This window comes from Pelobates fuscus, chromosome 2 (assembly GCF_036172605.1).
Source record: "Pelobates fuscus isolate aPelFus1 chromosome 2, aPelFus1.pri, whole genome shotgun sequence".
Taxonomy (NCBI): Eukaryota; Metazoa; Chordata; class Amphibia; order Anura; family Pelobatidae; genus Pelobates; species Pelobates fuscus.
In genome coordinates, this window is record NC_086318.1 from 282386738 (window position 1) to 282413991 (window position 27254).

At 46.1% G+C, this 27254-nt stretch overlaps 1 protein-coding gene across 2 annotated transcripts in view; it reads right to left on the minus strand.

Annotated features, from left to right (window-relative positions):
• The window catches only part of SNX9 (sorting nexin 9), a 456733-nt gene that overhangs the window by 328686 nt on the left and 100793 nt on the right, over nt 1-27254 (minus strand). For both annotated transcript variants that reach the window (XM_063443408.1, XM_063443407.1), the window contains exons 3-4: nt 6196-6270; nt 5342-5455 (exon numbers count right to left, since the gene is read on the minus strand). In XM_063443408.1, coding sequence (XP_063299478.1) covers nt 5342-5455; nt 6196-6270 — 189 coding nt within the window. The remainder of the gene's footprint in view (nt 1-5341; nt 5456-6195; nt 6271-27254) is intronic.

Below are 27254 nucleotides of genomic sequence, written 5' to 3' on the forward strand. Positions count from 1 at the left end.
GCAAGCACTATATTTGGCCCTGTAACTCTCCAAGACACCATAAAACCCGTACATAGGGTGTACGGTTTTACTCGGGAGACTTCGCTTATCACAAATATTAGTGTTTCAAACTGGTAAATTGTATTACAACGATGATATTTTAAGTAAAATAAGTTTTTTGCATTTTTTTTTTTTACAAACGAACTGCACTTTTATGGACTATATTATTGTTGTAATATGTTTTACTGTTTTAAAACACTAATATTTGTGTTTAGTGAAGTCTCCCGAGAATAACAGAACCCCCCATGTACAGGTTTTATGGTGTTTTTGAAAATCACATATAAGGCTTGCATTTCATTTTTTTTTACATTTAAATTTGCCAGATTGGTTAAGTTGCCTTTGAGAGCGTATGGTAGCCCAGGAATGAGAATTACCCCAATGATGGCATACCATTTGCAAAATCAGACAACCCAAAGTATTGCAAGTGGGGTATGTCCAGTCTTTCTTAGTAGCCACTTAGTCACAAACACTGGCAAATATTCGTTTTTTGCTTTTTTCGCACAAATATGAACACTAACTTTGGCCAGTGTTTGTGACTAAGTGGCTACTAAAAAAAACATACCCCACTACTAAACATACCCCACTTTCAATACATTGGGTTGTCTTCTTTTTCAAATGGTATGCCATTATGGGGGTAATTCTTATTCCTGGGTTAACCCACCATCTCAAAGGTAACATTACTAATCTGGCAAATTTCAATTTGAAAATGGAACGTTCTATATTTGACCCTGTAACTTTCCAAAAAAACATAATACCTGTTAATGGAGGTGTCACGACTGCTAGTGTGGTCCAACACGCAGAAACTATGTAAACATATACATATACATATACATATACATATAAAAAGAAAGGAAATAAAAGGACAGAGCGTAAACCGGACCTTAGAATGGCCGGACTAAAACGCTAGAGACAGAGAATGGTCAAAGGGAAAGCAGAGTTCAAGAAAGCCAGAAATACTCAGATACCGTTTAAACAAGCCAAGTCAGGGGAACCAGAATTCGGAATAACCAGGGAAAAGCCAAGATCAGTATATCAGGAAATCAGATTAACAAGGATAAATGCACTCTCGGGAAGCAGAAACGGGAAACCACGACAGGGCACTGTGAATTAGGGATTTAAACTGGAGTGAATTAGGGATTTAAATATGACCTTTGACCCCAGAACATGCGCGTGAGTCGACGTCGTGACGTCATGCGCACGTCTGCATATTTTTTTTAAGGGCGGGGCTTGTGATGTGCGTGAACACGTGGTCAGCGCCATCTTTGATTTGGGCGCAATGCCCAGAAGACGCGGAGGAGCGGTTCCCGGCTCGCTGACTAGCAGGTAAGCTCGCAATGTCGGCAAGACCGTGCCGGTCGGGCACGGCTGCGCCATGCGGTGGGCTGGGAGCAGCAACAGTACACTCGAATACTGCTCACCAGGCAGGAAGGAGCAGGAACCCAACTACGTTCCTTTGGACCATATTCTTTCCAGTCAACTAGATAAGACAAAATACCCCTAGAGATTTTGGAGTCTAATATAGAACGAACTTCGTACTCCTCCTGATCACCCAATACCAAGGGCAGAGGAGGAGCAGCCACTTTAGTGTATCGATTGCAAGTAAGAGGCTTGAGCAAGGACACAGGAAATGAATTGGCAATTCTCATGTGAGCAGGAAGTGCCAAGTCACAGGGTTGATACGGCGGAGGACACGAAAAGGACCTATGTACCGAGGGGCAAATTTCATGGAAGGAACGTTAAGTTTGATATGACGTGTGGATAACCACACCTTGTCTCCTGGTTGATAGACAGGATTGGCACCCCGTCTCTTGTCAGCTTGGATTTTAGCACGTTTTGATGTCTTCTGTAGTGCTGTATGAACGTAATCCCAAGTGTCATGAATAGAATTCAAACCGGTGTTCAAGGCAGGAATATCAGTGTCCGAAAATTCAGAAGGGAAAACAGTGGGGTGATAATTTTTTAAGAGGTACAAAATTTGCCAATTTTGAGAATCTATTTAGGACCAAATCCGTTTGAACTGGGCAGATACACCATGAAATCCATGGCTAAATGGATCCATGGAGCATTAGGTATAGGCAGTGGTTTTAACAACCCAGGAGGTGATTTGTGGGAGGCTTTAGAAACGGCACATATTTGACATGCCCCTACATAATCTTTGATGTCGTACCTAAGTGTAGGCCACCAGAACCTCCTGGAGATAGCAGAGAGAGTTTTATGGACTCCAGGATGACCTGCTGTCAAATTATCATGGAATAATCCAAGTACCTTTTTCCTTAACGGTGGTGAAACGTTCAGTTTATCCGGAGGTCTCTCCACGGGTACCTGAGTTTGATCTGCTATTATGGTACAGAAGAGTGGAGAAGATACTTCGACCACAATCAATCTAAAGTCTTCAGTTTTAACATTATTTTCTCCTGCTCTAGGCTGTTTCCTTATTTTATGATGCTAAATAAGGCAAAATATTTTAGGTTTCATGTAAAGGGGTCATATGGTAAGTCTCTTTAAAAGCGATGAAAGTGATTTAAACATTATATGGGTATCTTGTATTTGGTTTTCACTTGATTGAATAAAGCTGTGACTTTGACTGACCGTACAGTAGACATATTTCTAAATAGCTTTCTCTCCTTAAAGGCTATGTTTGTGTCATTATATGTGTGTAAATATATAAATATATATAAACATATATACTGATCTCATTAGAAGAACAAAAGTAGCACTTTCAGCTTGTAACTTTCCTACAAAATAGAAGTTTTCTTACTGTTCACCAAAGATATATCATCATCTGTCAGCAGAAAAAAATGATTTAGAAAGATATTGACATTTAAAAATTAGGGTGTTTTTTTAAATTTGTAATAAAAAATTCACAGCTTTGAGAGGAGCAATGTTTAGAAAGCACAGAATTACCTAGATCTTTGGGACACCACCTTGCTTCTAAAACAAATCAATGACCCGGAATCCAATTTGCCATGCAAAGATGTATTCACTAAACACTGGATGCTGATGAATTGAAAATAGAATTGTGAAATTCAGGCTATAAAAAGCCAAGTTGTTAGAACATAATTGGAAAATTTCGCCAAATTGGTTATTTTGACCTAAATTTTACTCTGTTTGATTTTCCATTCTCTGTTTACTGAATGAGCCTCTTAGGCTAGTGGTCACAGAGCTTACCTACGTCAATAAGAGGCATGTACTGGAATTAAAGAACAATGTATCTTCTTAATGCTGCGTGTTCGTATTTACATAGTACTCTTTTAATAAACACAATTTCTTGATGAGAAGACACTTCGGAAACTGTAGTAGCAATAAGGCATTCTGGAGGTATGATAGGGAATACCTCTTGTTCAGGAACCTCATCTGTCTCATACTGCCTAGACAGCGCATCTGCCTTGGTGTTCTTGGTCCCGGGCCTATACGTAATTACAAAATTGAATCGGGAGAGGAACAATGACGATCTAGCCTGACGAGAATCTTGTAAAATCTTGGAATCTTGTAAAAAGTGATGGCAAGATGAATGCAGCATGTTATCAGAAGATACTGGCATACACTTTGCATTCTTCTGCACGAAGGCTCCGCAGGAGACGCTCTTGGAATTTCCAGCATAACAATGACCCAAAGCACAAGGCCAAATTGACCCTCCAGTGGTTAAAGCAGAAAAAGGTGAAGGTTCTAGAGTGGCCATCAGTGGGGTACACACAATCCATGGGGCCCCGGTGCGAAGCTGATCCGTGGGCCCCACCCCACACCTCCCTTCCATATCCCCCCCGACACACACACAGACATAGACACATACATACAAACAGACAGGCACACATATATACATACAGACACATTCATACAGACCGACACACACAGACACAGACTGGCACACACACAGACAGGCACACACATACAGGCACACAGACAGACACACACACACATACAAAGACACATACATACATACAAACAGACAGGCACACATACAAACAGACAGGCACACATATACACAGACAGGCACACATATACACAGACAGGCACACATATACACAGACAGGCACACATATACACAGACAGGCACACACACAGACAGGCACACACACAGACAGACACACACACACAGACAGACACACACATACAGACACACACACATACAGACACACACACATACAGACACACACACATACAGACACACACACATACAGACACACACACATACACACACACACACATACAGATACACACACAAGACGCACATACATACAAACAGATAAGCACACACACACAGACATACAGGCAGAAACACACAGACATACAGACACACAAACATACAGACAGACAGGCACACATACAGACAGACAGGCACACATACAGACACACATACAAATACATACATACAAACAGGCACACATATATACAGGCAGACACAAACATACAAACACACACGATATTTAAGTCACCCTCCTGTTTCTTACCTTTTAGGTGCAGGAGGGTGACTGGGGTCCAGTGGTGGCTCAGGTGGATGGGAGTCAGAGTTCCCACTCTGACTCCCTGGTCTTCCTCCCGCGCGGCTCTCAGTGTTAGCTGGGAGGAGTGACGTGCCGTCACTTCCTCCCAGCGTGTGATGTAATTACAGGGGGCCCGATCGCACTACTAAAGCGCCCAGCGCTGGCCGGGCCCCCTTACAAGCCACATCCATCTGGTGGCCCTTACAGCATGGGCAACCCGATGGACCCCTTGGACGGCGGCCCCGGCGGTTTGCCGCGCGGGCCGGAAAAGATAATGGCGGGTACCCCCTGGAATGACGGGCCTGGTCACAGCTGCGACCGCTGTATGTACGCCAGTGGTGGCCATAACAGTCTCATGACCCTTAATATCATCCAGCCACTCTGGGGAGATCTGAAATGTGCGGTTGATGCAAGACGACCAAATACTGCATGACGTGGAGGCATTTTGCCAAGATGAATGGGCATCTATACCACCTGCAAGAATTAGGGGCCTCATAGACAACTATTACAAAAGACTGCATGCTGTCATTGATGCTAAAGGGGACAATACACAGTATTAAGACCTAAGATTATGCAGACTTTTGAACAGGATTTATTTCAGTTTTTTCTTTGTTGCCATGTTTTGTTTTATGATTGTGCCATTCTGTTGTAACCTACAGTTGAATATGAATCCCATAAGAAAAAAAACAAAGCAATGTGCTTTGCCTGCTCAATTTTTGTTATTTTTTTTTAATGGTACATATATTACTAAGTCTCCAAGGGTATGCAAACTTTTGAGCACAACTGTAACAACTTTCTTGATAATTGAGTCTTCCGCTTACCTGCTCACTGTGGTTTGCAACAGAGTTTGCATTGTTTCCTGCTACTGATGAGAGGGAATCCAAGAATGCCATATCTGCTGCTGTATTTACATGCACACTGTCCCCCGATAAAAACTAGGAATGAAATATAAAATATAATACAATATGATAATTAATATTTTGTTTAATTGCATAAGTATACTAATAAAGCCTAATTCCTTAATTTGTGCTTCAAAGTCAAACCAAAGTCTGAGGAGCCAGGTGTATCTCTTTAATGTCTACAGTTGTGTGTCTACAAATTTCATCAGTTTCTAACCAATCTCCAACCAACAAACGGTAGGGCATGATCTTGAAATGTTGAATTATTCTATAGTAGGACTAAGCTAGTAATAATCCATGAAACACATGCACATACATACAATAAAATGTAAATTTTTACTTATTTAATAAAATGCATGCCAATCCATAACTAATAATACCTTCCAAAACATTAACTTCTTCAGTGATTTGATAAGCTTGAACGCTGGTAATTTCATGTATGACAAGTAGATGGAAGTAGACACACAGCTATAAGCAGTTATGCATTTTTGTCCATCATCTAGAAATTTAATTTTCAATAACCGTTATTCAACTGTCTGGATTATTGTGACAGAGAATTAGTAATTGAAGACACAACGTGGGCAGGCAATTTATTCTTCAAGGTACATTTAGTACTGTTTTTCATGCTGTATATGCTCAGACAAAATATCAATTGCTAAACATTCACAATCCTGAGTCTAATCAGCGAGATTAAATAAATCAAAATCACAAAGAATTTTCAATTTTTACCAAATTGTTTTCGAAATAGAGGCTGCAATGTAATTTAAAGACCTCACCTCTACATAGTCTGTTGGAACAAGTCCTCTTTCACCATGATTGTTCTTTCCTTCTATCCAACCTCCACCAACATCCTGCAAGGGAAAGATGGATAGATATACAGAATGAAATATACATTTATATAATTATTTAGAATTAATAGACATCAATCCGTTTTCTGACAGATTAATTGTTCTGTTCTATTGACCTTTCTTGTAAAACAGAAAACATCTTGAACAAATTCACAAAAAACAGACATTATAGTTTAAATACACGGACATCATCTAGAGTATTTTATTAGAAAAGTCTTGTACTTTTTAGTTTATCATCAGTGCCTAAATCATTACAGAGAAATAAAATATATCTAAATACATTACATGAACGAATAGATATATGTGAAACACTGTATCAGCATCACATTTTTAATGCATATTCTATTGTTATGTACAAAAAAAACACATTCAGACCAAAGTACTACAGACGAGAATACTGATAAAAACCATATGTTCTAGAAGGACATACAATAATTCAAATACATTAGCTTGCAATACCATATGCATCTAACAATGTACCACCGGTAAAATGGTGCTCCAACACCTGTTTATTAAGAAATGTGCTCTGGTCTCACTTACAATCCAGTCAATAACATTTATCAGCAATTTATCAACTCCCAATAAGCTTGTTTTTTCAGTTTGAATCAATTTAATTCCTACCATTTAGTGCTTATCAGAAGCTAAAAAAAAATCGCCTTAACAAATTAAAGTTTGTATTGAAAATATTGAATTTGGCAATTTATCGAGAACACAATTGTAGATTATGCTAGCTTTAGTGTACCTATAATCTTAATTTTATTAATGACAGGAGGCAAGTATTTGCTTAAGTCTCTCTTTACTAGAACTCCACAGCAGCACAGAAAAAACAACCAATCAGAAAAAAGTTAGGCATTATAAAACTCCCCTCCCCATACATAATTTCCTCTTTCAAGCTGCGACAAAACAGAACAAACGGAAGAAAAAATAATGGGAAAGAAACAAAGTCCTAGATACAATGAATACAACAGTGTCCACCATCCGCGAAGAACTGCCAAACCAGATAGCATTGATGAACTGTAAACTGAAACGAGAGAAAAAACAGAATCGAACAGGTTGGTTAGCCAATGAAATGTACTCTGAAAAAACATAGGTACCCAATGTAGCAACCAAAAATACCCTAATATGTAGATATCCCAACCCTACTTATGAAAAATAGACCTTAGAACAAGTGGCAGGTAGCAGAGACAACAAGCAGAGTTGCATACGTACCTCATGAACCCAAGCTATACAATTAAACAAGGGAGGGATACGAATGGGCGGGAAATACTCGCCTCCTGTCATTAATAAAATTAAGATTATGGGAACACTAAAGCTAGCATAATCTACAATGTTATAACATGACAGGAGGCTTCGTATTTGCTATTTTGACACTCAACCAACAAATCCAACGCTGTTTGTTTCGCTGGTACCTATTCCAGGAGGTGACAGAGTAATCCCCAATGGACCTTCCAACTGCGAGAATTAACAGTAGTCGGATCAATGAAGATGCCATCTGTCGATGTACCCCAAAATACTGGAAAAACGTAATCCGCTGTTAGATCCACTGTACATGGGGTTGTGACCTGTTTCCTAGCAGACGTCCATGAACTGCAAAGCCAACCTATTAGTCATTTTCCTGTAGGTGTAAAATACCGAAGGTCATCCGTGGATTTAGGACCTCGCGAAAAACTGCCACCAGGTCTCAACCTTTGGTGTGGAGGGGCTTCTTCAATCGTGCCAGAATCACCAGGTGATGTGGCCTTGTAGCCAAAATTCCAACCTCAGGTAATGCGTTCGAGTCTACCAATTCCGTAACCGAACCGAAAAGTCTCTGGGGACTGTGAATCCTGGATATACCCCAAAGAGGGAAACGAAACTAGAGGTTGAGATTTAAATGCAAATATATTCTCGTCAAGGAGTGATAAGTGGTCCTGCATGGATTTGAGCGGTGGACCACAAAGGCTTCGAAAGCGGTTCAAAGTGTAGGCAGGCTGGCAAAAAAAAACGAGTCGGCCCTGGTGAGCGGGTCTGGAGCAGGACATCCATCCGTGAGACTGGCGACTGATTAGGGAGAGAATGAATAATCCGATTAATCGTCTGTACGATCCGGTTCCATGTCCGACCTGTCAAGATTCGTGGAGGAACTCATGGTCTGCATGCCACATTCAAGATAGAGTATAATATAGTGAGGCCTTTAGGTCCCTGTATGCCTGACTGTCCGGGCACGTATCTCCAAGAGTAGGTCCTAGGCCAAGGGACCGAGGAATGTGAATTCAAGAACCGAAGTCAAGGTATCCCTATAGAGGAACACTTCCCTTCTTAGCCTGGAGTCCTGCAAACTCAGCGTTTTCCAATACGCCGGTAAGACGTAAAGTCCCTTCACTAACGATAGGTGACTCCAGAGAACAGACATAGCGAAAAAAACAGGACCACGCTTCAACCTTCCGAAGCAGGGGCTGTGTAGTTTGAGAGCGGCGGCAGTCATATCCAAGCCTGCTACAGATCCTGAGCAGTACTCCAGCAGTAGGTTGCGTCCCGACTTTGTGACGTCTGTGTCGGATTTGGGCTCTATGGGGGAACTATGTGTGTCGCCAAGTATGTCTCTTGACAGTAGTTGAATTGGTGGTTTAGTGAAACACAAGTATATATACAAACAAAGTGGGATTAAGTGTGGTGGCACTAAATGCCACAGATCACCTGAGTGGAAACCCCTTACACCACTCTATAAAATACAAACATAAAATACATACAATGTAGGAGATGATTCACACTTCTAGAATGGTTCTGTAATATAAAAAAGCAATATAGTGTAATATGCTAATACAATTGTATCAATCGAAATGAGCGTCAGGTACTCACAAGCCTAGAGCCAAATTCCTGCATATGGCTCTCATGGATAGCGCTGTGGGACTTTTTAGGATGTCCCTCTCCTATTCCCAGATCACTTATAGGATGCTCCGGTTGAGTAATAATCCAGGTTCCACAACTTGACTTGAATCTTTCAGGAGAAAACTTTATTGCTCCTCAATGTGGAGTAAAACATGGATAAAAGTAAAATATAGATAAAATAAATAAAAGATAGTATGACTAAATATAGTCCTGCCGATTGGCAAATGTCCAAATGTCCAAATGTCCGAAACGCGTTTCGCCCCGTACCAGAGGCTTTTTCAATCGGTGTATGGGCTTCCTTCTCTGTTTGGCGTCTTCTTAATCCCCTTGTGTCTTTCACTTCCGGGTTCCGGCTATCGCACGTATGGAACGCAACGTGCGTTCCAACGCTGACGGCATGCGTTCCACTTTCAGATGGCGCCGTCTCTATCAACTGACGTCACTGGAACGCATGTCGAGTGTATCGTGCGTTCCATTTCGGAATTAATGGGAATTCAAATAGCATTAGTAGCATAACATTAAATGTGATAAAATGCCATTGTGGCCTATTATACATAGGCAGAACCATAAGATGCTTGCACATAAGAATTTCGGAACATGTGCGCAACATAAAAAAGGGTCTAGAGACACACAGTCTATCGAAGCACTTTAAAATCCACCATAACCAGGAGTCTGAGAACCTATTTTTTTGCCCACTTAAACTTGTAGAAAAAGATTGGAGGGGAGGTGACTTTAACAAAAAAATCGGAATAGAAGAAATGAAATTCATCTATAATTTTAACACTCTAATACCCCACGGACTAAATTCAGACTTCGAGGTCTGTCATTTCTTCTAAATGCCTATTTGTGTGAAACACCTCTATGCTAGAATAAAATTGAATAATATCCGGAAAAGGCTGTCACCTCCTATTACATAGAACAGGCTTTTAAATGTATTCAATATATTTGCTATCCTTTAAAACGGAAAGCACTTTGTTACCCATCAGAGCACTTCCACTTAGAGACACCTGTGTGATGAATATTTAATATTATAACGGACAGCTAACAATACCCTATAACTATAAGCACTTTAAAGATAGCAGTATTAATATTAAGAATTATTATCACCATTGGCACAATACTAGCACTTTAATATAATATGTCAGCATATGATGGTTTTTTCAGTGTGATCAATACTATCTAAGTTAAAGGCTATTATCACCTTTTGCACAATATCAGCACTTTAATGTTATGCTACTAATGCTATTTAAATTCCCTCTAATTGAGCACTTTAATGTTATGCTACTAATGCTATTTGAATTCCCATTAATTCCGAAATGGAACGCACGATACGCTCGACATGCGTTCCAGTGACGTCAGTTGATAGAGACGGCGCCATCTGAAAGTGGAACGCATGCCGTCAGCGTTGGAACGCACGTTGCGTTCCATACGTGCGATAGCCGGAACCCGGAAGTGAAAGACACAAGGGGATTAAGAAGACGCCAAACAGAGAAGGAAGCCCATACACCGATTGAAAAAGCCCCTGGTACGGGGCGAAACGCGTTTCGGACATTTGGACATTTGCCAATCGGCAGGACTATATTTAGTCATACTATTTTTTATTTATTTTATCTATATTTTACTTTTATCCATGTTTTACTCCACATTGGGGAGCAATACAGTTTTCTCCTGAAAGATTCAAGTCAAGTTGTGGAACCTGGATTATTACTCAACCGGAGCATCCTATAAGTGATCTGGGAATAGGAGAGGGACATCCTAAAAAGTCCCACAGCGCTATCCATGAGAGCCATATGCAGGAATTTGGCTCTAGGCTTGTGAGTACCTGACGCTCATTTCGATTGATACAATTGTATTAGCATATTACACTATATTGCTTTTTTATATTACAGAACCATTCTAGAAGTGTGAATCATCTCCTACATTGTATGTATTTTATGAATTGGTGGTTTAGCGGAAACCAAAACCAAGACGGTTCCCGTGAGGAATAAGTGTACAGAAAGAAGGCCTCCCATATCCGAATCATGTTTTTCCAGATATGTTCTCAGAGGAGTAGAGGTAGACCTGTCCCCTATCCCACGATTGTTAACGACCGGGGACCCCAAAAATCGACCGGGGACCCTGGTCTTTCCATGCGAACCATGCATACGGTGTACCTGCAGACCTGTGGGCCTTCCCCAGTTTTGTTACCCGGGTAAGGCAGTGCACGTTTGTTCTATGAAGGCCTCAGCATCTCCTGTCCCTTGATCTGGGAAAAAGACCATCTGAGTAGCTTGTTCGCAACGGTCTGTATAACCTAAGCAGAGTGCGATTGCTTGTCTGATATAGAGCAGATTATGCCAAAACCTATCTCTTATAATAACTGAAGCTCCTCCGTTGGTAGTACAACCTCCAAAGGTAAGTCCAATAGGAGTGGCATAGGGTCACCACCAAAGTAGGCCAATCCTGGGAGCTGTACGTTCGTTGAAACAGCCCCTACATTGCCCCATAAGGCCTCAGGGGAATGCGTAAATAAGGTGGGGGATCTCCCCCAGTAATACCTCAGTGAGTCTCTCCCGTGCGGGCTACAGCGGTACGGATCTAGTAAATCCATTATAGGGGATGAAATAGAGAAATCCAGTCTACACGTGTATATCATGTATGATCAGGTAGCCCTCTATAACGAAACCAGTAGCACGGTTGTTAGATCTAATGGAGGGGTTCTCTCCCCTTACCAAGTCGTTAAGAAGCATAGTCTCCCATGCAAACCGGTGAGGTACTATAACCCCTGTTACAAGAGTTGAAGCATCAGAGGAAAACCCGGTATGTGGTACGTACCTCCATATTGACTTGAATGTAGGAGGGACGCCCCTCTATGAAGTCATCGGTGTCCTGTACTGGCACAAGCCTGTGTGATGAACAAGGGGAGGCACAGTAGTGTGTGAGAGAGCTGCACTCTCTAATAATGTAATCGAACTCCGTGTCAGCATCAGGCTGATAGCATGAGCGGGCCGTACCCGTTAATAACAAAGGTAGCATCTACATCCGCGTCCGGCTCCTTCTATGAGAGAAGCCACACTCAGAACATGTCCTCTGCACACCTATCAGCATCGGACTGAGGTTGATGGAGGGTCGCGCCCTCTAGTAACGGATCAGTGTCCAGTTCCGTTTTGCAGGGTCTTGCCCTTCAGACACAAGGTTCAGGGCCTTCACCCTTCCCATAACACTAGGTGTACGTGTCTGGTCTCTTTCTGGCGAGTCAGAGCCTGACTCTACTTGAGCGCGGAGTCCCCGTTTCGCCCATATTTTGAGGCACCAGTGGGAGGCTCACAACAGCGGTCTTTCAACAGAGGCGGTCACGGCCGCATGAAACATGCCTGCAGGCTTCCCTGGGTCAGTATGGGAGCAGTGCTGACTTGGACACACACACCCATCTTAGAGTCTGTAGTGGGTATGGGATACTCCCCAGTAGTATACCCCAGGCCTGTGGCCAAAGGGTCTTGGGCACAGACGAGCGTCCTCTAGATAGTATAATAAAGTGAATACACAACTAAACAGTTAATTGATAGTCCCAATGCCCAGCAGGCACAAAGGTTGTATTCCCCAGTGTAGCACAATTAAATAGTATAAATAGAAACTCCCCAAGGTAGTAGGGAGAGTGTCAGGGAGCCCCTGGAAGGAAGCTAATATTATTCAGCAGACCCATACACCTAAGGGCAGGAGGAGAAAAAACTGGCTCCTAATAGGAAGAGGAACGTCTATCTCCACCTTGATCTAGCCCCTTCAATGTTAGATCCCCAGCGGGCAAAACAATAATCGTCATCCGACCTCAACAGGCGAGGAGGAGCCGCGAGCAAGCGCGCCCTCCTCCACCCGGTCGGACGCACATGGTCCGTTGCGGGAGTCGGGCGAGGCAGCCACGTGTGAAACGGGATCCGGCCGCCGGGTACTCGCGGCTGACCTCGAGTACCCCCAGAGACCTGGAAAAATCTGCCGGAGCTCGGGGGATCAGGGGAGGCAACGCCAGCAACATAGCCCGAATACCCGAAAAAAGGGAGCGGCAAGAAATAATGACGGGGAGAAAGGGTTTGAATTCAAGAAAAAACAATTGCTAGAGCAAGCCATAAACGTAAAAATATTGCCAAAACACAGGAGTAAGTGGAAACATGCATCAATAGTTGAGCTGTAAAGCACTAGAAATCTCTGGAAATCATGATACAGGAATACAATATAGCACCACACTAGGTATTTAGAAGATGAACTCCCAGGGAAAACCTAAATATAGAAGTAGTCAGAGGGAAAATACCAAGGGAAAAGCATAAAGTGTATAAGCAAGAAACAGTAAATTCTCAAACAAAATCAATATAAATACTATAAATAACCAAAGAAATCCCAAAGCCACCAACTATAAGCAGGAGGCAGTGGTACTCTGACCTGTACTGATGCGGAGCAGCAAAGAAAGAGGAAATTATGTATGGGGAGGGGAGTTTTATAGTACCTAACTTTTTTCTGATTGGTTGTTTTTCTGTGCTGATGTGGAGTTCTAGTAAAGAGATACTTAAGCAAATGCGAAGCCTCCTGTCATGTTATAAAATTCTCAATAGAATTACTTAACACTATCAACAGCAAAAAGTTGTAAAAAAACATTTTTTTGAGTATTTGCCCTCTGGCAGCACTTGTGGGCAAACTAAAAAATAAATAAAAAGGTAGTCCATATGATCCTTATATTAGTACAAGAGAGGTTTAAAGCCTCCTTCATGCCCCCACTGCCGTTCTGCAAGCCAGTGGCTGCTCGCTATAATAAAAGACACTAGTGGCAGGGTAGCTATTCCTGTACAGTTGTATTATCCACCCCTTGCCACACAGTGGGGCTCTAATTTAAGTAGTCAAATGAGGAGGCCTAGAATAATTATAACTAATGGAGGGAGGGGAGGGGACACTTAGTTCCCCTCCAGTCTCCACCGGTGGCCAGAGAGTGGGTGCGCTAATGATAATAAAACAGGGGGGGGAGGAATTATTGCCCCTCCCCCAGTCGCCACCCAGGTAGAGGCTCTAATAATAGATATAGTAATGAACCCAAGAGACACCAAGGTTTGCACATAAGCACAAAGCATACCAAATCAATAGTACCAGTACCACAATAGTAATAAAGTGCTAATTACATACCCCCATAAAAAAAGGTATACTTACAAGGAGCAGGAGAAATGAAAATCCAGACGTTTCGGCCCTTAAGCCTTCCTCTGCGGGACCTCTCTAATAATAACAACAACAACAACATAGGGGATGTACCAAACAAATCTCAAGATAAGTGAGGCTTGCCTGTCGAAGCATTCTGATTGGGTGGCTTACAAATTTAAAAAAATGTTTTTAATTATTTTTACGTTTAATTTATTTTAATTTACTTATTAGTTGTATTTTATATATATATATATATATATATATATATAGAATACAAAAATCTGATCTTGATAAAGACCCCAGCAGGGTCGAAACGTCGATTTGTTCTGCACATGTAATGTATTCTATTTGATACAGTAAATACTTTTTTTTCACTGAAGAGAAGACCCAGAGTGCTCCCTTTATTTTTGTATTCTATATCTGGACGCGGGATTGCACCTAGGCATTGTTTTGATCTATAGATAAATAGAGGAGGAGTGCCGTGTTTTCTTATTGTTATATATATATATATATATATATATATATATATATATATATATATACACACACACATACATACACACACACAATATTATAGAAAAATTTCTCCATCCTTACGTAATTTTCTTATCCTGGCTATAATTCACGGCAGCATCACTTATGGGTTAGCGCCACCCCCAACAGGAACATGACAGGAAACAATTAATTAATTATAACCAGACTGTAGGCATAAAAGGCCCCTCCCCCCTCTAACCCACAGTCCAGTATAAAGCTATAAGACAAAAAACATGGGAGGGTAGCTGATTCTACCATGAATTATAGCCAGGAAAAGAAAATTACGGTAAGTATGGAGAAAATGTTCTTGTCAGGATCGGGACAGGGATCCAACACGCAGAGTACAAACAGTAGCCAGATACGTATACCGGACCTTAGAATGGCCGGACTAACGTAAGTAGTACAGTATAGAATGGTCAAAGACAAGCCGAGGTCGAGGGTAACAGAAGACAGGTAAGCGAGAGACAAGCCGAATCAAAGGTAACAGAGATAAGCAGAGGAAGGTAAACAAGCCGGGTCAAAACCAAAAGGGATAATAGAATACACAAGCACTGGGGGCGTGGCCTGCACGGGAATGGAGTAGGACGCATCTCGAGCCTGCTCCGCGGCCCCAGCTCACACTAGCACCCATTAACGAGCGCTAATCGAGCCTGGATGGGTAAATCCCGGAGACCCCACACGCCGGGTCCCTCACAAGCCGGTTCGCCGGGTCGCACCTCCGGCCCCATGGACGGATATGTCTGCACGCCGCGAGACACGCGGTCCGCACCGGCCGCAGCCAAAATGGCGCCGGCCTCCCCAGGAGCTTACAGCACAGACAGCCAGACGCAGGGCTCGCCCAGGGGGGAATCCCTTGCCCAAATTGCATCGGATGTGGCCAAGATCACGGCCAATATGCTGTCCCGCGCAGACAAGACTGGCTGAAATCAGGGCTGTGATCAGAGAAGAAGTTACAGAGGTGAGGAAAGACCTGACAGCCCTTGAACACAGGGTTGAGGCCCTAGAAGCAGACAGAGCCCAGACTGTACAGCACCAACAGGCTACTGACACTGCCACCACCAGACAGGGAAATGTCCTATTGGACCTGAGGAGACAGCTTGAAGATCTTGACAACCGCGGACGGAGAAACAATATCCGCATAAGGGGCCTACCCGAAAACGCAGACGAAACGCTGCCCGAGCTCCTGACGGACCTGTTTACCCATATTCTGGGGGACAGAGCCCCAGAAGACTACGGCATCGAAAGAGCCCATAGGGCGCTGCGGCCTTTGTCCCCTGAGGGGCCACCAAGGGACGTAATATGCTGCCTGCTCTCTTACGCCTTAAAAGACGACATCATGAGAGCGGCGCGACACCAGCAGCACATCGCCTTTAGAGACGGACAGATCTCGCTTTTTCAAGACCTCTCTGCACTCACGCTGGAGGCCAGGAGGGCGCTGCGTCCGCTAACCGCCATCCTCAGAGAGCGGAGGATCCCTTACAAATGGGGCTTCCCCTTCAGCCTGCAGGCGAAGGTGGGCTCTTCCTGGCATATTATCCGCTGGCCTGCAGATGTACCACGCTTCCTACGAGCCACAAGCCTACCTGCGGTGACAGTACCCAATTGGGTCCTGGAACGACAACCACAGCAGACACGAGCCGCTAACGACAGACCGGGCACGGGCCTTACAGGCAGCGGGTTCCGGCGGGGCGGCCCGGACAGCCACGAAGAATGATGAAGCCCTATGACCCTGGCCCCCTTTCGGCTACCCCGACCGCTGACCGGCCCCCACATCAATGACCATCTATCCGCTGCTGAAAGAAACCACGAGACGTCCCTGAAGACCTGGCCAACCACGCCGGAAGCCCCAGTGGGTGTCGGACACCTTGTACGGTCATGGCCCCCCATGGATCCTACAGAAGCCTTGACACATCTTGGTATGTACTTTGTCCCCTGACCCAAGCCCGTATATAGGGGTCCTGACCCACACTGGCGGGGGGTGGCCTAGACGGAGCCTTACACCCGAGGGGGGACTCACCGGGGTTGGAATTCGCCTGGACATGCCTTGCTAAAACTGGCCCAGCTGCCGCTGTTTGGGAACACTAACCACCTTTTGGGTGGGTGGAGAGTGGGGTTGGGGGCGAGGGGACTTACACCAAGCCAAAGTTTTTTGCACCCCGCTGAGAAGATTAACTCCCCAAGCCCTAGCCTGATAGGCCCGGCCTATAGCACGGACTCCCGCTCCACCTGGACTGCTGCGGGTTTCTCTGTAATGTGGTGGTGTCTCTGGGGCGGGGAGGTGGGGGGCCCTTTGGAAGGGGGGAAAGGGGGACCAGTCTCCACAATTGTTTAATGTGACTGTTATGTAGTTTCAAATGTTTGAAAATGTTTGCTTAGGCGTTATAAAGTATGTTTAGAAACAGTTCCACACTAGCGTGCAAATTGGGGGCCGAGTCACTCGGATAGCTCGCACGTGGGCCACGACAGGGAGGGACGCACGGGGCGGGTGGGGTCTCCGGGGTGGGAACACACTCGGATAGAACCAACTGACACGACTGATGAGCTGGGAGCCCGGGGAAGGGCTCACCACGACTTTCACGGACGACCCAGACCAGAGAGACCACATACCCCAAGTAACGGACTCACTTTGTACATATACTCGGAGGCCTCTGAGGTGACTTAGGGGACCTGACACCTGAGGGCGATAAAAACCGAGGCGAGTCACAGTTGCCTTTCTCCTAGACAGACTTCACCCCTTCCCGGACATCCGACAGACCTAAGTACCCTTTTTCCCCCAATTACCGACACACACACTCCCGCTCACGCACCCCACGCTCCACGATGCTAGCGATGGGCTCTAACTATAAGCCTACGCCACTGACCCTTTGGTCGAACAATGTGCGAGGCCTTAACATCCCTGAAAAGAGGTCCCAACTACTCCGCACACTGTGGGCAGAGCGCGCCTCAGTGGCGTTCCTACAGGAAACCCATTTTCATGGCGCAGAGGGGCCGGCCGTGCGAAACAGCCGTTACCCCACAGGATTTTATGCTAATCACCCAGATGGGAAGAAGGCCGGGGTGGCAATTTTACTCTCCAGTACGGTTCCATTTGTCTGCCTAGAGCAGAAGTCAGATCCCGGGGGTAGATACTTATTTATTAAGGGAACAATCGCACAAACCACCTACACTTTCGCCTGCTTGTACACCCCCAACAGGCGCCAACACGTCTTCCTGGCTAGGACGCTCACCCTACTAAATAAATTCAGGGATGGCCTTTTGGTAGTTGCCGGTGACCTCAACACCCCCCTTGACGCTAGGCTGGATACATCCAGGGGAGAAACCTCGATACCAGGTCACTGCATACGCACCACAGGAAGGGCACTGGCCCGGTGTGGCTTGGCCGACTGCTGGAGGGTGGCAAACCCTGAGGCCAGGGATTACACCTTCTATTCGGCTGTGCACCAACGCTACAGCCGAATCGACTACATCTTAATGGCACAAGAGGCCCTGCCACTGCTCCAATGAGCTAACATAGGGCTCATCGCAGATTCTGACCACGCACCAATTACAGTACAAATACAGTCCCCCTTGCACAAACCCGCTGAACGGCAATGGAAGTTAAACGAAAATCTACTGCTCGACCTAGCGGATAGGGAACAGGCCAGGCAATTGACCGCCCTACACGCACAAATCGCCACTTTAGAACAGGCACACAAACAAAATCAGGGGGAGGACGAGTTCCACCAACTGACGGAGCTCAGGAGGCGGAGACGGGACATACTAGCCAAGGGACTCTTGCGCACCCTTAGAAAGACGGCTCGACACTTTTTCGAATACTCTAACAAAAGCGATAGGCTGTTGGCTCGCCAACTCCAAGACAGACGTAGGTCGAACCACATACACAAAATTAAAGCGAGGAACGGAACTGAAACAAGCCTACCAGACGGTATCCAACGTGCCTTTGTAGACTTTTACACTGACTTATACAACATCCCCCAGCCCACGACGGACGCCGCATATACCCAACGACGTAAACAAATATCTGAGTACTTAGACCAACACGTAGTACGACAACTTACCCCCGAGATGATAGGAGACTTGGAACGACCCCTCACGATAGATGAGTTAGCAGCGGCACTAAAAGTCTCCAAATCCCACAGTGCACCCGGCCCAGATGGCCTCCCATTGGCATACTTGCGGACATTCCGCGACATCCTACTGCCGAACCTCCTACGGGGTCTTAGCTCACTACAAGACGGGGGGTGGTTTCCCGCCGACACACTAGCGGCCACAGTCACGGTAATACCCAAAGAAGGCAAAGACCCAACGAACTGCGCTAGCTATCGCCCCATATCCCTGCTCAACGCTGATCTCAAGCTGTTCGCCAAGACACTGGCCCTACGAATCGCGAAGCACCTGCCTCACCTAGTACACTCGGATCAGGTTGGGTCCATCCCTGAAAGGGAGGGTAAGGACAATACCATCAAAGCCCTCAACATTCTGCAGGTGGCTCGGTCGCAACGTCGGGAGCTACTCTTGCTCTCGACGGACGCCGAGAAGGCATTCGACCGAGTAGACTGGGTGTACCTGGAAGAAACGCTCACACATATGGGATTCGGCCCACATATGCGATCCTGGGTCCTTTCCCTGTACACGAGCCCGACGGCTCGGATACGGGTGAACGGAGCATTATCCGCCCCCTTCACCATACGGAACGGAACCCGCCAGGGCTGCCCGCTGTCCCCCCTCCTGTTTGCCCTCTCCCTGGAACCCTTCCTGGGGGCGGTCAGACGGGACGGGGGTATCACGGGATTCACTGTTGGTCGTCGAGAATATCGGGTGGCCGCATACGCGGACGACATGTTGTTCTTTCTCACCTTACCGCGGGTTTCACTCCCTAATCTTCTGGCCGCATTCCAAAGGTTTGGCTCAATATCTAATCTTAAGCTTAACACAGATAAGTCAGAGGCTCTCCACCTGCCTAACCCACAGGACCCCCCCTCGACGCTACATACCCAATTCCGCTTTAAGTGGTGTCCCACTAAATTGAAATACCTGGGCATCTGGTTACCTAAAGACACAACCCAACTATACTACCATAACCATCATCCACTGCTACAAACGTTACAGGCAGATATGAGAAAATGGGCCCCTCAATATATATCATGGTTTGGACGTATTAACGCAGTCAAAATGAACCTACTACCCAGGCTGCTTTACTTATTCCAGACTGTGCCGATCGCGGTCCCAAGAGCGTTCTTTAGCTCCCTGACGACTGCCATCCGCAGATTTGTCTGGAACTCGCGCCCAACGCGCACCAAGAGGTCGACACTGGAACTACCCAAACCGCTGGGGGGAACCGGACTGCTCTCAATAGAGACTTACTACCGAGCAGCACATTTACACAGGTTCATAGACTGGCATGCACAACATCCCACAAAACAATGGGTCACTTTGGAATTAGAACAGTCGGAGGGGCATATACCCCCCAAACTGTGGCTACACACGGCCACGTATGCAGCCCTACAAACTAACAATCCCCTAATTGACGCAACCATACGGGTCTGGATGGCAACCCGATACCGACTGCAACTCACCACCTCACCCAGCCCCTTGACCCCCCTCATATATAACCCGGACTTGGCAGATACGCTGACGCGCGGGGATCTAGCCGGGCTCCAGCCGACGGACTGGCCATATCTACACCAGTGGCTCAGTACCAGCGGCCTCAAAACACTTGGTGAGCTATGTTCCGATAGAACACCCTCATTTTTAGAACAGTTCAGGTACTGCCAAATAAAATCGTATTATTCATCCCTGTCGGGTAGGGGGCACATACATAGACCCTTAACCGACTTCGAAACCCTTTGTGTACACCGCACACACATCGCTAGGGGTATTTCAACACTTTACACGTTACTCATGGCCCAGGCGACTAGGGACGTAGAGCTTAGGTTCAAGGATCATTGGGAAAGGGATGCGGGAGAGACACTCACTACCCAAGACTGGGAAAAGATTTTCACCCTCACGCACAAATGCTCCATTAGTTCAAAATTTCAGGAGCTAAACTATAAAGTGCTAACACGCTGGTATAGAACACCCGACACACTGCACCGCATGCTCGGTACCACATCAGATGTTTGCTGGAGATGCGGCACACAACCTGGCACGTATATCCACATGTGGTGGTCATGCCCGGTCATTGACCCTTACTGGGATCAAATTAGGAGAGTGATCAACAACATCACAGGCTCCGATATACCCCTGGCTCCCTTACCGATGCTCTTGCATCACACCCGTAGCCCACTGAAAGCATATAAAAAATCCCTGGTGCTGCCCCTCCTCAACGCCGCCAAATTCCTCATCCCTAGGATGTGGAAACAGCCAAGTGCGCCCACCCTGAGGCAATGGGTGGCGGCAGTAGAGGACATACACTCGATGGAGACCCTGACGGCCGATTTACACGGTAGACCGGAGCAGTGTGCATTGACCTGGAATCCATGGACCACGTATGTGGCTGATAGAACAGTAACCCCCGCTCCAACTTAACTGAAATTCGCTGAACATCACAACACATATCCTGCCTCTCATGGACACAGACACCCCCACCCAATTCCACACTGACAACCGACGGTTCCCCCCACAAACAAGACTGACAACGAGACGACTTAACACTCACTTGGACTTCTGCCCACACCACTGAGACCTGGAGCAATCCAGGACTGATAACTTAAATCAGCCAATAGCTCAGAGCAGGTTTGTTTTTGTTTTTTCAAATTCTTTATTTTTGGAGTGACATTGGTATTTCTGCGTATAACACATCATCAGTTACATTACAAGTTCCTTTGTTGACAATGGTATGGGTACAATTAGCACTGGAACATACCGCATCCGCGGTTTAGGTATACTTTCTCAGAGTTGTTAGTGTTCGCTAATTGGTGTCACAGTTATACATTATATACATTGTACATAGAACTAGTACAATGAGAAACGATAATAATCATAAAAGGAGAACGACAAAAAGAAAGAAAGAACATAGTAAAGGTGCACGCTATAGAGGTGTCAAAGTATAATCGGTTACACCATTCAGTATCCAGCCCGGAGGGACGAGCCACTTAGCCCAGACCTGTGCTCTGAGCGTGGGGTATCCACCCCTGTAACATCAAACACTGCTCGTTGGCCGGATGCTCAATAAGTAAGTCCTCCCGATGCTGCTGATGAGTGGACTTAGTCTGTTGTCCCTCATCATCTCAAGTAGGAAGTAACCGGGGGGGGGGGGGGGGGTAGTCTGGAGGGGGGGGAGGGAGCGGATTCCCATGGTGAGCGTCGGAGCGCCGTACAGGAGGAATTTCACTTTTCACCAGTCAGGTGTGGCAGCGGTGGAAGGCAGTGTGTCAGTGGGGTGGTCCTAGTGTGGTCTACTTATGAACCCCAGTCACCAGCCATCCACATTTCCCAGATTTTTTGTATGTTTTTATATTACCTCTCACTCGTGCTGTGAGGTCGTCCATAACCCGTATGTCCTTTATTTTAGGAATTACCGCGGTCACCTGGGGGATGTCTGGTTTAAGCCATGCCTGTGCCATGGTAAGTCTGGCCGCTAATGTGATTTTATGAAGCAGTTTTTGGTGCTTCCTAGGCCAGTCGTCTAGAGTTCTCGAAAGTAAAAATACCCATGGGTCTATGGTTATGTGCCTGTGGAATACTTGTTGTAGTAGGGTCCCTACATCTCGCCAGAAAGCCTGTGCTTTAGTGCATTCCCACCACATATGGGTGTAGGTCCCCTTATGCCCGCACCCTCTCCAGCACAGGTCGTCTGGGGTTTTTCCCATGCGATATAGTTTTGCCGGGGTCGTATACCATCTCAGCATGGTCTTGTAGGCCTGCTCTTGTTGGGTGACGCATATCGAGATAGTTTTGTTCACTTCCCAGATTTCCCTCCAATCTGTGCCCTCTAGTGTCTCATTTAGGTCAGTTTCCCACTGTGTGGTGTAGGGGAGGCTACCCCAATCTGAGCTGTTTGTGCATAGGTGCGCGTAGAGGTTAGATATTAACCCCTTTGGGGGGTTTTCTTTGAGGCACATTCGCTCGAAGCCTGTGAGTGCGGTGGTTGCTGCCGTTTTTGCTAATTTATGTTGTGCGAAATCTCGTATTTGCATGTATCTAAAGAAGTCTGAGGGGCCCAGCCTGGTCCTTTCTGTCAGCTTGTCGAACGTCACCAATTGGTTCCCTTCATATAAGTGTAGCGCCCTCTGTATCCCCGCCTCCTCTATGTTTTTAAAATCTTGGGCCCTCATACCCGGTAAGAAAGCTCTATTTCGAAACAGGGGCATCTTTCGGGAGGGGGCCGTGGTTAGTTTGTATTTTATGGCCGTGGAGTCCCATACCCGTAGGGAGTTCAGTATGGCTGGGCAGCCTGTGCGTAGGATCGCCCTGTGTTCTCTGGGTACCCATATGTAGAATTGGGGCAAGTCGGCTCCCGTGAAGCCAGCTTCAAGGTCTGCCCATCTGCGGGTTCCCGGTGTTGAGTGCCACAAGGCCACTTGTGTCAATTGAGCCGCTAGGTAGTAGTTGTACAGATGGGGTAACCCTAACCCCCCTCCATCTTTGGGTCTGTATAGAACGTTGCGGGCCACTCTGTGCCGTTTGCGCTGCCATATAAAGTCTCCGATAGCCCTCTGTAAGGGGGCCAGGTCTTTTTTAGTGACGGGGATGGGGAGGGCTTGGAAGAGGAAGAGGAGCCTGGGGAGTATATTCATTTTGATTGTGTGCACTCTCCCTATCCAGGATATGGGCTTATCTGTCCATTTGTCAAGGTGTAGTTAGCTCCGTATAGCTTTCTCAGAGCAGGTTTGTGAGACGGAATCACCCGGTTCCCGGTTAACAGCTGGACCCCAAAGCTCATGCGAATTGCCCCGAGCACCGCCCCTACAGTAGGTAGAATGCTACTAAGTGAAATGGAGGCCATCCCCTGACTCTGAGAAGCACAGTCGACCTCCCATAAGACTAGCACAACACTTCACACCGTAATCTGCTGGGGGGAAGATACACCCTGGGACGACAGTCACAAACTGGGGGGCACAGACAATCTGGCCCAAAGGTAAACCGGGCACCTCAGACAGCACTAGGTACCCAGGAGATAGCCCTTAATGGTTTCTGGGGAAGCAGGGGCAGTGTCCCGGTGACAGCAAGCCGGCTGCGGACATCTGGAACCACGGCCTTCATCGGCTGGGGCCGATGCGGCTATTGCCGCACAGTCCTGAGACACTGGCCTGGCTTCGTACAGGGGCTGTAAAACGCAGGCTTTAGCCTAATTATCTAGATGGTCCAATGGAAAAGAACCTGTAGTCTGATTTGTGTATTGGCAAGAATTCATCCTTACATGTGTAATGTTGTCTACTCATACAAAATGTATTATCCCTGACTGACATATGTTGCCTTACCTTTTGAAAAATATCGATAAATAAAGATTGTCAAAAAAAAAAAAAAGAATACACAAGCACTGAGTGACTAGAACAAGCTAGAACCACGACAGGGCAATGAGCTAATGAAAGAAGCTCTGTTAAATACCCTGTTCAGAGCAGTAACCACGCCTCCAAGGCGTCCTGATTGGTCCTGCAGCAATTGAGTGACAGGTCGTTCCGGAGGAGTGTCCTGATAACAACTTCCTGCCTAGATGCTGTAAAAGGCAGTCACTCCCTCGCGGCCGGCCTTGCATGACCGGATAGACCGTGGGGAAGGGAGCCATCAGGCCGTCTGGATGGAGGAACAGCTAAGTCTCTACCTCTTTCGGAGGTAGAGACCACAGGTACCCTGACAGTACCCCCCCTCTCAGATACGCCCACCGGGCGGAATACACCAGGGCGAGAAGGGAATCGAGAGTGAAACGCCCTGCGGAGACGGGGAGCATGCACCTCCTCCTGAGGTACCCAACTTCTCTCCTCAGGACCATAACCCTTCCAATCAACCAGATATTGCAGTTTCCCCCGGGAGATTCGAGAATCAACGATGGAATTGACCTCATACTCCTCCTGACCCTCCACCTGAACTGAGCGGGGAGGGGCGATCGTGGAGGAGAACCTGTTACATATTAATGGTTTTAGCAAGGAAACATGAAATGAATTAGGAATGCGTAAGGCATTAGGCAACGCTAAACGATACGCAACTGGGTTAATTTGAGACAGTACCCTGTAAGGTCCAATATATCGAGGAGCAAACTTCATGGACGGCACTTTTAACCGAATGTTTCTAGTACTTTACCATACTATCGCCTGGAACAAACACCGGTGCTGCCCTTCTACGTTTGTCAGCGTGTTTTTTAACCAGCGTAGAATTGTGCAGAAGGATTTGTCGAGTTTGATCCCACAACTTTCTTAAATTGGCAACATGAACATCCACCGACGGTATCCCTTGAGAAGAAGACTCCGAAGGAAGGATGGAAGGATGAAAGCCATAATTCAAGAAAAAAGGGCTAGAATGCGTAGAATCACAAATGAGATTGTTATGTGAAAACTCCGCCCAAGGAATCAAACCGACCCAATCGTCCTGGTGTTCTGAAACGAAACAACGTAAATATTGTTCAACTTTTTGGTTAGTGCGTTCAGCAGCTCCATTGGACTGAGGATGATAGGCAGAGGAGAAATTCAATTTGATGCCTAGTTGGGAGCAGAATGATCTCCAAAAACGGGAAACAAATTGGGAGCCTCTGTCAGAGACAATCTGGGAAGGTATCCCATGCAAACGGAAAATCTCCCTGGCGAATATCTCCGCTAATTCGGGCGAAGATGGGAGTTTAGGTAAGGGAATGAAGTGAGCCATTTTAGTAAATCTGTCTACCACAGTGAGGATGACAGTCTGCTTTTTAGAGATAGGCAAATCAACAATGAAGTCCATTGCCAGGCAGGACCAAGGCTTTTCAGGGACCTCTAAAGGGTGCAGAAATCCGCATGGAAGCGAATGGGGTAGCTTGGTCTTGGTACAAACTTCACATGCCCCGATGAATTCTTTAATATCCTTGCGTAAGTCAGGCCACCAAAAATCTTTAGAGACCAGCGCATAAGTCTTGCGGATGCCAGGATGCCCAGCCACCTTGCTGTTATGGAGACAGCGTAGCACCTCCAGTTGGAGAGCGGCAGGAACAAAGTGTCGATCCCCAGGGGTCTGTTTGGGTGCCAAATGCTGAAACTTCATGATCTCAGAAAGCAATGGAGAGTGAATCCTGAGATTCGTGTTCGCGATGATATTCCCCTTAGGAACTATGGAGGACAGAAGTGGTTCAGTTATAGTGGATGGTTCATATTGACGAGACAATGCATCGGCTTTAGAGTTCTTAGAACCAGGTCTGTAAGTAAGTACATAATTAAAGTGAGTGAGGAACAAGGCCCAGCGAGCCTGCCTGGCGGACAAGCGCTTCGCCTCCCCAATATAAGACAAGTTCTTATGATCCGTTAGAATAGTAACAGGGTGTAGTGTCCCTTCCAGTAAATGTCTCCACTCCTTTAAAGCCTTAATGACCGCTAACAGTTCCCTCTCCCCGATGTCATATCTGCTCTCAGGCCCAGAAAAATTTTTAGAGAAGAAACCACAAGGGTGTAACGGTTTATCCACCCCTAACCTTTGAGACAGAACAGCCCCAACTCCTGTCTCAGAAGCATCGACCTCGAGCAAGAAAGGCAGAGTTGTATCAGGATGAACTAGAATGGGAGCTGAGGCAAAAAGTTCCTTGAGAGTCTTAAAAGCACCAAGAGCTTCCTCAGACCAGAACTTAGTATCAGCCCCTTGTTTGGTCATATTGGTAATAGGCGCAATGATAGAGGAGTAACCCTTAATGAAGCGCCTATAGTAGTTGGAAAAACCAATACACCTTTGGATAGCCTTGAGTCCTTTGGGCAAAGGCCAGTCTAAAATAGATTGGAGTTTACCAGGATCCATTTTAAAACCTTCCCCAACTTCCTGCCTAGATGCTGTAAAAGGCAGTCACTCCCTCGCGGCCGGCCTTGCATGACCGGATAGACCGTGGGGAAGGGAGCCATCAGGCCATCTGGATGGAGGAACAGCTAAGTCTCTACCTCTTTCGGAGGTAGAGACCACAGGTACCCTGACAGTTCTATATTCCTGGCCATTCATGGCAGCATCACTTATGGGTTATATCCAAGCTCAGAACAATGGGAGGGATAAAATAACAGATACCATCAGTTTGCTGCAATTCCTTTATTCACCTCTCCCAAAGGATGAGGATGAAGAAGCTACATCCAGCTTTTAATGTCTGATGAATGTCATAGGAGATGACCAGGTGACTGCCCTGCATATGTCGTCAGATGAAACCTCTGCCCAAGTAGCCCAAGAGGTAGCCAATGCTCTAGTTGAATGGGTCTTTATCTTTTCCGGAGGAGATAGCTTCTTTACATGATAGGCTTTTTTATGGTGTTTGAAACCCAACGCCTTAAAGTAGC